Source organism: Leucopleurus acutus (genome assembly GCF_964270905.1).
Source record: "Leucopleurus acutus genome assembly, chromosome: 13".
Taxonomy (NCBI): domain Eukaryota; kingdom Metazoa; phylum Chordata; class Mammalia; order Artiodactyla; family Delphinidae; genus Leucopleurus; species Leucopleurus acutus.
In genome coordinates, this window is record NC_139155.1 from 83,241,753 (window position 1) to 83,254,922 (window position 13,170).

General features: G+C 40.2%; 1 protein-coding gene across 1 annotated transcript in view; it reads left to right on the forward strand.

Moving 5' to 3' along the window:
• Positions 1–11,104, forward strand: part of KNTC1 (kinetochore associated 1) — a gene marked incomplete at both ends in the record, with an annotated part of 66,523 nt that extends 55,419 nt beyond the window's left edge. Inside the window, 11 exons of the mRNA XM_082853466.1 lie at positions 750–868; positions 1,583–1,718; positions 2,377–2,472; positions 2,844–2,900; positions 5,797–5,851; positions 5,941–6,004; positions 6,597–6,726; positions 7,783–7,872; positions 8,338–8,483; positions 9,289–9,379; positions 11,060–11,104. Coding sequence (XP_082709592.1) covers positions 750–868; positions 1,583–1,718; positions 2,377–2,472; positions 2,844–2,900; positions 5,797–5,851; positions 5,941–6,004; positions 6,597–6,726; positions 7,783–7,872; positions 8,338–8,483; positions 9,289–9,379; positions 11,060–11,104 — 1,029 coding nt within the window. The remainder of the gene's footprint in view (positions 1–749; positions 869–1,582; positions 1,719–2,376; positions 2,473–2,843; positions 2,901–5,796; positions 5,852–5,940; positions 6,005–6,596; positions 6,727–7,782; positions 7,873–8,337; positions 8,484–9,288; positions 9,380–11,059) is intronic.
• Between the last annotated feature and the right edge of the window lie 2,066 nt (positions 11,105–13,170).

The window sequence follows — 13,170 nt, forward strand, 5'->3', positions numbered from 1 at the left end:
AGAGTAAAGGTGTAGATAGAAGGAAGAATGGGGAAAAGGCTGAGATGCTGATTGTATGTCTTTGACCGCAAGGGGGGAAAAAATCCCTTCTTGCATATTAGTTTATCTGATAGTCATTCTTTCAAGTAAAAATGGTGTTCCATGAAAAGTGCCTGGTTCAGCTCACAGCTCAGTCATACAAGGGCTTTTCCCTGAAAAAACCCATTGCCTCGCGGTGTGCTTTACGAGTACCTCCTGTTCAGTCATGTAGAACATTAATGAATATGTTTTGATTAATTAATAGTAACACGTATTCAAGTGTGAACTCATAGTACTATATTCAGGAGTTGAGGTTTAATAAAATTAATTCTTATTGCTTCAAGAACCTTCTTAAGTGGACGTCTCTTGTTTGCAATACTGCAAATGTGAAGAATGTGGTGGCTGCCACAGCAGTTGGGTGTTCCTACCGTTCACCCACCAGTGCTTTTGCACCATCAGTGCAAATATTAACACAGTGTAAAAGGCAGGTATACCATTATAGTATTATTACAAAAATGGTTCTAACTATTTTCCTTCTCAAAGAGTGTAAGAAACCCTCCAGCCCCCATGCAGGGGTCCATGGAACACACTTTAAGAACCACTGACTCCCTAAGGGCAGACATAGACTTTAATGTTTTAAAAACTGATGTGGCTCATGTTACCTAGATGGAAACTCAGTTATCCAACTACAACACGCGGCACAGCTCTACAAACCTCTTTTGGTCTTACAGACGTTAGGTGTGCACCAGCTCACTTTCGCCCACAGAACGCGAGCCCTGCAGTGTCTCCTCTATTTGGCTGACAAGGAAACTGTAGAATCTCTCTTCAAAAAACCCATTGAAGAAGTGAAGTAAGTGGAAGTTTAAAAATCGTATTAATAGAAAACAGATTCTTTGGAAGCATAACTTTTAAGCCCCATAGTTCAGAAGAGCGCGTTAGAGGGGCTGTGTCAACGTGGTTCTGTTGCCTCGGGTGTCCTTGACGTTCTGGCAAAGGGGAAACAGGCCTTTAAGAACATCTTGTTTCCCTCGAGTCTTTGAGACATTTAGAAACTGAGTGTTTTCTTCATCTTGCTCCGATTGATTTCTTTTTATATATATATAAATTTATTTTATTTATTTATTTTTGGCTGCATTGGGTCTTTGTTGCTGTGCACGGGCTTTCTCTAGTTGCAGCGAGCAAAGGCTACTCTTCGTTGCAGTGTGCAGGCTTCTCATTGCAGTGGCTTCTCTTATTGTGGAGTATGGGCTCTAGGTGCATGGACTTCAGTAGTTATGGCTCACAGGCTCAGTAGTTGTGGCACATAGACTTTGTTGCTCTGCGGCATGTGGAATCTTCCCGGATCAGGGCTCAAACCTGTGTGCCCTGGATTGGCAGGCAGATTCTTAACCACTGCGCCACCAGGGAAGCCCCTCATATTGATTTCTTTCTAATATTCCATGACTATATTTAGAAGCTTAAAATAGACATTTAACAACAAACTGTCCGATATTTCCAAGGGAAATTATTTTAAATGTAAATATGGTCAGTGAGGATGATTCCCATACATGCCTCTGTTTTCCAGATCTTATTTGAAATGTATAACTTTTCTGGCATCATTTGAGGCTCTGAATATCCCCATCACATATGAATTATTTTGCAACAGTCCTAAAGAAGGAATGATTAAAGGTCTATGGAAAAACCACAGCCACGAATCCATGGTATGTACACAGAGTCATCCGGCAGTGGGGCCTCCGTCTTCTCAGATGCTCTTGTGTTCACTCAGCTGCCTGCCACCACTCAGAGTTCTGAAAGACAGAACCAGAGAAACTCTTGGTTCCTGAACAGGTCTACTGCTCTGAGGGCTTCCTGACTTTCCTATCCTGGCAGGTGACAAGGCAACTTGGAAGTCCCCTTACCTCTCTCCCTGAAAGCCTAAGGCCTGAAGCCATCCCACCTACCCGAGGGAACACTTTTATAATCCCTCCCCAAGTCCTGCCTGTCCTCATCTAGACAGACTTCCCTGTTTAGGGAGTATTGTTTCTCTTCCTTCTAGTTACTGGTGGGAATGTAGTCTCTGAGGCAGTTGGAGCTCAGGGCGGGAAGGGTATAAGGCCAACAGGCAAACTGTTCTAGGACAGATGAAACAAAGCGGGGAGGAAGGGGAGTCTGAGATGCTGTGAGTCCATAACGGCAAGAAAGAAAAAGAATAATTTTTTTTTTCTTTCCCTAGAGAGATGAGGGCCTTCACTGAAATTAGGCAATAGACACACTTAGACTATAAGCATGTTTTGTCTTTAGCTGCCCTACCTTTTCCAAAGGTGGTTTGATTTACTGGTGTCTTGAAACAGTATGAATTTTTTTTTTTGTCTGCTTCAGGCCGTAAGGTTGGTGACTGAGCTTTGTTTAGAATACAAAATCTATGACCTGCAGCTTTGGAATGGACTCTTGCAAAAGCTTCTTGGCTTCAGAATGGTAAGTAAGACTCAGTGCCCTAGACTGCAGTATATTTTAAAGATTTTGCACAGCATCTCCTAAACATTTTGCACTGATACTTGTTATTGAACAGATGGATGCTGAAAACATTCACTCTCACTGGCTTCATGCCCAACTTAAAGAACTTGGCATTAGGCCAGAGAAAGTGCAAACTCAAAACTGACATAAATTTCATTGGAAACAAATGGAAGTTTCCCTGGCCTCTTTTGATGTTTGTGAATTTGTAAGTGAACTTCTCTGGTGGTCCTCATGGAAGATAAATTTTACTGATATTCTTGTGAAAGTTTAATTTTCACATTGGAATTTTCTGTTTGGGTGGTCTTCAGAACTTTTATGTTTTATTTTTTCAGATTCCTTATCTAAGGAAGGTTTTAACAGCCATTTCTAGCGTCTATTCTTTATGGCAGGTATGTAGTTTTCTAAAGTAAATTTTACAGAATTTAATCTTTATACTCACCGGCTAGTGCTGGATACACTGGATTAAGTAGTCAGCTCCTCAGTGAAGCTGCAGGATGCTTTTCCATTAAAGTGGTGCCTGGACCCAGAAAACTCAGCTTGGACATTGTCTCATCCACGACATCCCTTCTCCCAGTTCTTCAGGCCTCAGGAATCACATCTTCATTTATGCCTTCAAAACACTTTGGCTCAACTATAACATCGGTCACGGTATAATTTATTTAAATCACACATTCGACTGCCCCTCTTGGACTTTGAGAACCCTTAAAGTCAAAGACCATGTCTTATTCATCTTTTCTAAATTTCATGTGTTGTTCACACACATTTTATATATATATATATATATATATATATATATATATATATATAATTTATTCTTAGTTTAATAAATTAGAACATATGCTGAGTAAAACATGAAAATCTTTCTTTACCATTTCCCTTCATAATTATCTCCCCCGAAGTGACTACTGTTGACAATTTCTTATGTTTTCTTCTAGAGCTTTCCTATTATATATAAGCAGGGGTGTGGGCGCATATATGTGTGGGTGTGGGTGTTGTGTGTGTATGTATTCATTTTGGTACATATAAATGCAATCACATTCTAGACAAAGTGTTTTTTTCCACATAACAATGTATCTTGGAGATTGTTTCACATCAGCACGTATAGATCTTTTTTTTTTGATATAATTCACACATAAAATTTACCCTTTTAAAGTGTACAGTTAGGTGGCTTTTAGTATATTCACAAAATGTGTTACCAACACCACTATCTAATTCTAGAACATTTTCTTCACCCTGAAAATATATGCCATATCCATCACGGATCATTCATTCCTTCTTCCCCCCTCCCTCTAGCCGCTGGTAACCACTAATCTACTTACTGTCTCTATGGATTTATCTCTTCTGGGCATTTCATATCAATGGAGTCATACAATATGGGGCCTTTGTGCTTCTTTCACTTACCATAATGTTTTCAAGGTTCAGCTACATAATCGCATGTATCATACCTTTTTTTAAAAAAAATTAATTTATTTATTTTTGGCTTCATTGGGTCTTTGTTGCTTCACACGGGCTTTCTCTAGTTGCAACGAGCGGGGGCTACTCTTTGTTGTGGTGCGTGGGCTTCTCATTGCAGTGGCTTCTCTTGCTGCGGAGTACGGGCTCTAGGCACGCAAGCTTTAGTAGTTGTGGCACACTGGCTCAGTCGTTGTGGCTCGCGGGCTCTAGAGCACGGGCTCAGTAATTGTGGCGCACAGGCTTAGCTGCTCTGCGGCATGTGGGATCTTCTCAGACCAGGGCTCCAACCCATGTCCCCTGAATTGGCAGGCAGATTCTCAACCACTGAGCCACCAAGGAAGTCCCATATCTTTCCTTTTTATTGCTGAATAATGTTTCATCATATGGATAGACCACATTTTATTTATCCATTCATCAGTTGATGGATATTTGGGTTGGTTCCACTTTTCGATTATTATGAATAATGCTACTCTGTGAGCATTTGTGTATAAGTGAACATATGTTTTTGTTTCTTTTGAGTGTGTACCTAGGAGTGGAATTATTGGGTCTTACAATAACCATGTTTAATCTTTTGAGGTACTTCTTTTTTTTTTTTTTTTTTTGGTACGCGGGCCTCTCACTGCTGTGGCCTCTCCCGTTGCGGAGCACAGGCTCCGGATGCATAGGCTCAGCGGCCATGGCTCACGGGCCCAGCCACTCCACGGCATGTGGGATCTTCCTGGACCGGGGCATGAACCCGTGTCCCCTGCATCGGCAGGCGGACTCCCAACCACTGCGCCACCAGGGAAGCCCTATTTCATGATTTTTAACTCTTAATTGTTCTCCAAAATGTGGAATAAAATGTATCATAAGTTATTTAACCACTCCTCCTGTTGATGGAAATTTATGTGTTGCCTTATTCATTTTTTGAAATTCTTTCTCTCCTTCCGCCTTTCCTATGGTCCTAGCACAATGTCTGGCACATATATAGACTTAGTATAAATTTTGTTTTCTGAATTGAGTTCTGACACTTTTTTCCCAAATGCAACAATAATGAATCGTGGAAAGATACATGGACCCCAATGTTCATAGCAACACTATATGTTTACAGTAGCAAAGATACAGAAGCAATCTAAATGCCCATCAACAGATGAGTGGATAAAGAAGCTATGGTGTAGATAGATAGATACAATGGAATACTACCCAGCCATAAAAAAAGAATACAATTTTGCCATTTGCAGTAACATGCTTAATGAAGTAAATCAGATAGAGAAAGACAAATACTGTAAGATATCACTTATATGCGGAATCTAAACAAATAATACAAATGAGTGTGTATGTAAAACAGAAACAGACTCAGAAAAAACAAACAAGTGGTTACCAGAGGGAAGCGGGGAGTGGCAAATTAGGGATATGGGATGAAGAGGTACAAACTACTACATATGAAACAGATAAGCAACAAGGATATAGTATATAGCACAAGGAATTATAGCCATTATCTTATAATAACTTTTAGTGGAGTATAATCTGTAAAAATACTGAATCACTTGCATATAATATTGTAAATCAACTATACTTCAATTTTTTCAAATATAAATAAATAAGGTATTTTGCAGAGCAAAATTAATAATAATGAATCAGCCAGGATTATATGTTAATATCCTGAAATATACAGTTATGAAGAAAATTCTCCTAGAATCTTAATGATCTAGAACTGGGAGATATCAACTTATAATTTTGGTCTTAACATCAAGAATATAAGCTCTAAGTGTATATAGTTCTGTGACTGCAAAATAAAGAGAGGTTCATAAGATCCCAGACATGAATTCTTTAATAAACTTGTTTCCGCAGGTTCCCTACTTCAGCAGAGCCTGGCAGCGCGTGGTTCAGATACCGCTACTTTCAGGTATCTTTCTCTCCCCTCTCCCCGACACACTGACAGTAGCCTTTTATAGTTATGCATATAGACACATTATTGTTGCTTTTAATTTTCAGCCTCCTGTCCTTTAAGCCCCAGTCAGCTGTCAGATTGTTGTGAGAGTCTCATCGCTGTCCTAGAGTAAGTAAAATATTTGTTTTCCTACCCCCCAAAATCAGATTTGTTGCTTATAAAATTCCTTTCTAATAAACGTTCCTGTGAGTAATTCCTTTTGGGGGGGAAGTTAAGCATACCACTTGATTTGAAAATAAAATATCTCTATTATTTTTACAATGTCTACTTTCCACATGCAGTGCAACTAGTGAACTTATATTCAACCTGCATTCCCTAAACTTTGTACCCAGTTTTAATGTGAGTATAGAGCACCTTTTGTGACTACCGTAAATCATACAGTGTTGTCTCATGGATTTTGAGTCTTCTAAGTATTCGTCTTTAGCCATGTATAGACTTTCAGCCACAATTATAGCTGCAGTCAGAAGTCTGTGTTCCTGTAGATCAAGTCTTTTATTCCACGAAGGATGTCATAAAAGGCTCAAACTACTCATTACTAGGCATACGTTATGCACCAGCATTTTAATGTTTAAAATTACTGAAACCGTAAACAGGTAACCGTAAACCGTAAAACTAGGAAGACTAGGAAGGAAAACTAGGAAGGCCAGTGTAATCTAGTGAATATGACAGGTTATTAACTAATTACCGTGCTCTCTTGAAGGTGTCCAGTTTCAGATGATCTTGACCTGATCAGAGTGGCCAGGCAGTATGTCCAGTTCGAGCTTCCAGCTTTTGCATTAGCCTGTCTAATGCTCATGCCCCACTCGGAAAAAAGGCACCAGGAAATAAAGGTATTTTGCAAAGTGTTCCTCCGGGGCTGCCAAGGGTGTGGAAGGTCTCATGCTGCATGTCCCCTGCAAAAGGTTCCACTTTCTTTTCACCAAACCTGTAAAGCATGAGTGGGGTGGAAGGTTTGTGTGGGGGTCTGGTGGGAGGCAAGACTGAGAGACAGATGAAGGTTTGTCTGACGGTTGCCCGAAGAGGAGTTTGCACCTTATTCTTTATCAGTGGGGAACAGTGAATTTTCCTGCCACAATAAAGTGAAATGATCAGGCAGTATTTTTGAAGGAATAATCCACGTGGGCCTGATCAGAGGAGAGAGGGGGCGAGAAGTGAAACTCGGGAATCATTGCATTTGAATAGGAATTATCCAACAATCTTGTGGCTAGGCAGGGGAAGCCTGAGGGGATAAGTACCCAAAGTAGGGTGGTGGCAACGAAAATGAGCTAGGTGGGAAAGATGCAGCTTTACTTGGTGATTAGATGTGGGAGATAAAAGAGAGAAGAGTCAGGTTGTGTGTGGGTGTCTAACAAAGGCACCAGGAGCATTCTGAGGATAGAACTTGTAAAAATAACTCCCATCCCCTTTATACTATAGAATAAATAGAACAAAGCATTTGGAAACGTTTTACAATTATTTCCCCACGAGTGGAGAAGCCAGTACATAGAGATCTATATAAATGAGCTCGCATAATTTTTATTTCTCACTTGCTCTATTCGTTGCATTTCTTCAGAGCCATCTGTGCCTGTCTTTGACTTTGTTCCTTTTTGACTTCTTAAACTCATCCATTGATGCTTTTCAGAGTTTTAGTATTTAAATAGATTCCTTTTGGCCCTTAGAATGACAAAATGCTTATTAAGCAACTCTTTGCTGTTGGAATAGTTATTTGTAAAATGCTTTTTTTCCTTATTTCAATAATTTTGTTGTTGTTGATAGAGGTGGTTTTTTTCCTGTAGTAGATATGCTTTATGATATTTCAAATTTAAAAATGAAAACCTTCCAGGTTTGACAGAAATTAGTAGTAATTATACTTCTCCATTAATTATGTTTTGATTTTTTTTCTCTAGAATTTTCTGGGCTCCTGTGACCCTCAGATCATTTTACAGCAGTTAGAGGAACATATGAATACTGGCCAGCTGGCAGGGTTTTCACATCAAGTAAGAGGCAATTTCCTCTCCCTTTTGTTATGAAAAACTTGATATTAGAAGGTAATAAATTTTCCCCAAACCAAGATTAAGCTGAAAACCTACCATCTCGATCTGTTTGTTAATATATACAATTATTTGGCTTTCATTAAAGCCTCATTAAATTTTTAAAAGGCAGGGGCCCTGGCTGTCTTGTTTATTTAGTGCTCTACTCAGTGGAAAATCTGTAGCCTTCAATACTTGTCATTGTGAACAGTTTTCCTTGCAAAAAGTCCCAAAGTGCTTAACAACAACTTTTTATTTATTCACTGTATACTGAAATGGACCAAAGCAGTCCCCCCTGCCCACCCTCAAAGAGGAGGCTTAGTCACGATGCGATGATAATTTAACTCCTAATTGTCAGAAATGTTTTGGTATTGAATAAGATGACATGGCATCTAACACATTTTGCGTGTGATGGTACCTGTCATTCTACAGGTTAGAAGTCTGGTCCTGAATAATATCATAGATAAGAAGGAGTTTGGGATTTTGGCAAAGACAAAATACTTCCCAGTGTTGAAATCACACATGATGAATACCAACAACGTCACTGAACTAGTAAACTATTTGGCAAATGAGCTAAGGTAAGTTAATAAAATTTTTTAAAAAACAACTTAATGTAGAATTTCCTTAAAATTTATCTTTATTTTGGAGGAAAATATCAAATAATCGTAAAGCTATTTGATTGTAATTAAAGGCTCCACATAATTAAGCTGTAGCATCACTACGTTACACATACCTTGCTACTAACACATACTAAGAGGTTAGTTGTCTTGTAATCCAATCTCTTGGAACATGAACTTGGAATCAGACAATTAATCAAGCTGCCTGACCTCCCAAAATAGTCCTGCTCTAAAACCCTACATGACAACTTTACTCCTTAGACACTTGACCAAAGAATCAGTAGCTATATGTAACATAATTTTTGCTAAGCTTGGTTATCTAATTTTCCAGCACCCACAAGTTTAGAAATAGTAAGCTTCTTGGCATAGGGTTCGGAGGGGATTTGGAAAGTAAAAAGAAGGGAGAAATGGGCTGGCACAGAAGAAAGGGAAAGCTTAGTCAGGATTGAAATGTTTCTGGGTCCATCCCTACATTTGGTCTAACTGTGCTGATCCCTGGAGGTGGCACTTTCTCAGTGCCATGCCATGGATTTCTTTCTGCTTGTTTACCACTTGTGATCCAACCATAATTACAGGTTGTCATTTATGAACAAGTATTTTTTGAGGTAAAATTGATATATATAATCAACTGCACATACTTCAAGTATGCCACTTGATAAATTTTGATATTTGTATACACCTGTGAAGCCATCACCACAGTGGACAGGGCAAACGTATTTATCACTCCCACATTTTCCTCATGCCCCTCTTCTTGTTGATTCCATAGTTTAGATGAAGCTTCCATCTTTATAACTGAATATTACAAGCACTGTGGGAAACCTGTGCCACCAGGAGCCACTCCCTGTGAAACTCTGAAGGTAAATCTGGCCCAGAGTTACTGGGTTCTAACCTGACACGATTTTTATTTCTAGGGTCTTAAAATTGAGCCAACCTGTTCTGGAGATAAATGGATTTTTATGCGTGACTGCATGTATTTTTATATTTCACTTTTTGTATGAGAAAGTCCCAGACCAGGAATCAAGAGGCCTAGGTTCCACTCTCGGTTTTATTTATTTAATTTTTTGGCCGCACCGTGCGGCTTGAGGGATCTTAGTTCCCCAACCAGGGATTGAACCCTGGCCCACGGCAGTGAAAGGGCAGAGTCCTAACCACTGGACCGCCAGGGAACTCCCCGACAAACTAAATTTTAAAGGGTATTGATTAATGTTGTGCTGGAGTATCCATTGCTTTTATTACTTCTTCTTTAATTAGCTAAGACATATACATTCACTATAGAAAAACAAGGAAATCTGGAAGAGCGGAACTTCCCTGGTGGTCCAGCGGTTGAGAATCCGCCTTCCAATGCAGGGGATGCCAGTTGGATCCCTGGTTGGGGAACTAAGATCCCACATACCACGGGGCAACTAAGGCCACACCACAGCTATGGAGCCTGTGCGCTCTGCAGCTCGCGTGCCACAACTACAGAGAAGCCTGTACGCCATGACGAAAGATCCTGCATGCCACAACTAAGGCCCAATGCAGTCAAATAAATAAATAGTTAGATAGATAGATAGTTTTTTTAAAAAAAGAAATCTGGAAGAGCAAAAATAATAATAACAAGAAAACTGATAACTTGAAATCTCAGAAACCAGAGATAAGATCATTGTTAACAATTTGGTGTATGTTCTTCCAAATGCTTTTGTGTATAAAATATGCACTTTTATTCCTGTTCTGAACTTAAATACAAGGTAAAAATTTTAATTTTGATCATGTTTTGGTAGTTTTAGTGGACGTAATTAAGTTATTAGCGGTTTTTTTCTTCCCTTGGTCCAGATCAATCACATTAAAATAAGCCTGCCTTTTGTTAACATCCATTAATAACTTCCCTTCTCCACTTCCAGTCTGTTGTGCTCAATGACATAAGATTACTTTTTTCAAAAAGGGAGAATATTGATTCAAGAGACAGATTTGTGGCCCTTAAAATGTATCTGTTTTTCTCCAATCATATCTGTCTAAAATGCAAAATAATCTCATACGTAGATTTTTAGCAATATAGTTAAGGGCTTAAGTTCTATAGTTTATCAAACCATTTTCTATTTAAAAAACTAAGTGACACTCATAAAAATGCTTCTGTGTTTCTTCCCATTTAGGTGTTTCTTAATGGATCATAGTAGATCATCAAAACTTTTTTCAAGAAGAATAAGAGGAAGTTTGGAATCTGTTATCAAATGACCCTATTTATTACAGTTTTTAAATTGCGCAATCTGTGTACAGTAGCTATTGTCAGACGTTCCTCGAGAAGTAATAACTAAGATGCTTAATAATAGCATAACTGTCTCATAAAGAACTCATGTCACAAATTAATAAATATTTTCTTTGCCAGTTACGTGTACAACTTGTAAAGACTATTAGTTTTTTGCACTCTATATGAAGGAAAGTTTTTTGCTCCCCCCATAAGAAAAGCAACTACTTATATCCTGTTTCTTCCATCTATATAAATAAGAATGTCAGTCTTTTTAACGTCATTCTAGTAAATATGTATATAATCTTTGCTGCAGAGCGTATCCGTCAGTGGCCAGCCAGAAATACAGAAACCACTCTAGCTAGTTGAAGCAGAGAAGGACTGAGTGTCAGGAATTGGTTACAAAGCTGTCGAGAGGACTGAAAGGCAAAAGGGAGATGAAGAGGGGGCGCTGGAGAAACTAAAGGGAAGGGGCTGTTCGCCTAACATCAGAAGCTGCTTTGAGACTTCCCTGGTGGTCCAATGGTAAAGAATCCATCTTTCAATGCAGGGGACGCAGGTTCAATCCCTGGTCAGGGGACTAAGATCCCACATGCCGCAGGGCAACTAAGGCTGTGTGCCACAACTACAGAGCCTGAGTGCCACAACTACAGAGCCCATACGCTCTGGAGCCTGTGTGCAAAAACTAGAGAAGAGAAAACCCGCATGCCACAATTAGAAGCCCGTGAGCTGCAGCAAAGAGCCAGCGCACCACAACGAAAAGTTCCTGCACGCCTCAACGAAGATCCTGTGTGCCGCAACTAAGACCCGACACGGCCAAAAATAAAAATTAAATTAAATAAACAATTAATTAATTAAAAAAAGAGAAAAGGAAGCTGCTTTGCCTCGGAGCTCAGGCGCTGCTGTTCCGGAGGCTGAGCCTCCTCCCGCCGGCACTGCTGCCCACGCAGCGCTTGGTCACCCTTGGCTGTAGTGCTGCCGCCTCCAGAAGGGAAAAGAGGCAGGGTTTTGCTTTCTCCAGCCTCCTGATTCTCGTGCCAGTGCCAAGAAATAGCAGGAATGAACAGAAGCCATCTGGCAAGGGGTCTGGGAGACGCAGTCTGCAGGCTGTAAGCCCCCGGCAGGACGGGGCAGGATGGAAGCTGGCCTGCAAGGGCGGCATGGAGTTGAGAGCCTGCAGCCGGGACCCAGCACACAGAAACGTCACTCACACCTCTATCCTGCCTGTGTAGTCTTTTGCTCTACTTGTGAATAAACTGAATTTGATAATACTAGAATTTGTTTGCCTTTGCCTGTTGAGAAAAATATTATTTCTGTACAGGAAACAACGTGCTATGACTAAAAACATGGGTTTTGGATAAAAAACAAGTCTGGGTTTGACCTCTGGCTCTATCACCTACTAGCTGTGTGATCCTGGACAAGTTATATAACGTCTCAAAGCCTTAATCCCCTCGTTTGTAAACCTGCTACTTGCAGTAGGTTTAGATGGTCATCCACTTGCTCTCTTCTGGAAATTTACATCAATATTTTCCACAAACCTTTTTCCTTATTTGGAGTTATTTCCTTAAGATACATTCCCAGGAACAGATTCACCAGATCAAAGGGAATAAAGGATTTTTTTTTTTTTTTTTGACCATGCCGAGTGGCTTGCGGGCTCTTAGTTCCCTAACCTGTGATTGAACCCGTGCCCCTTGCAGTGGAAGCTCAGAGCTCTAACCACTGGATTGCCAGGGAACTCTCAGAAGGACATTTTAAAGACTGGATGCAAATTGCCAAAACTGCATGCATTTCAAAAGGTCTTCTTCACAAAAGCCTATTCCTACCAGAAACATGAATGTCTGCTTTACTGTATCCTCCCCAACGTTGGGTGATCATACTCTTTTTTTTTTTTTTTCATTTATTTACTTTTGGCTGCGTTGGGTCTTCGTTGCTGCGCGCAGGCTTTCTCTAGTTGCGGCGAGCAGGGGCTACTCTTCGTTGCAGTGCATGGGCTTCTCACTGTGGTGATTTCTCTTCTTGCAGAGCACAGGCTCTAGGCGCATGGGCTTCAGCAGTTGTGGCACATGGGCTTAGTTGCTCTGCGGCAAGTGGGGTCTTCCCGGACCAGGGATCGAACCCGTGTCCCCTGCATTGGCAGGTGGATTCTTCTTAACCACTGCATCACCAGGGAAGTCCTGGCAATCATACTTTTTAAAACTTTTTGCTAATTTGATAGGTGAAAATAGTGTCTCAGTATTTACATTTGTATTTCTTTAATACCTATGTGATTGAACCTTAAGAAAACTGTAATTATAAGCCTGAGATCACGAGTAGAGCCTGTGATGGTATTCTTGGGCATAAATGTGCAAGGAATGAAAGGGTCAAGTGGTGGCACTAGAACGTAACAAATGGAAATGAACGTTCCGGCTTCATGGACTCAAGCTGCGC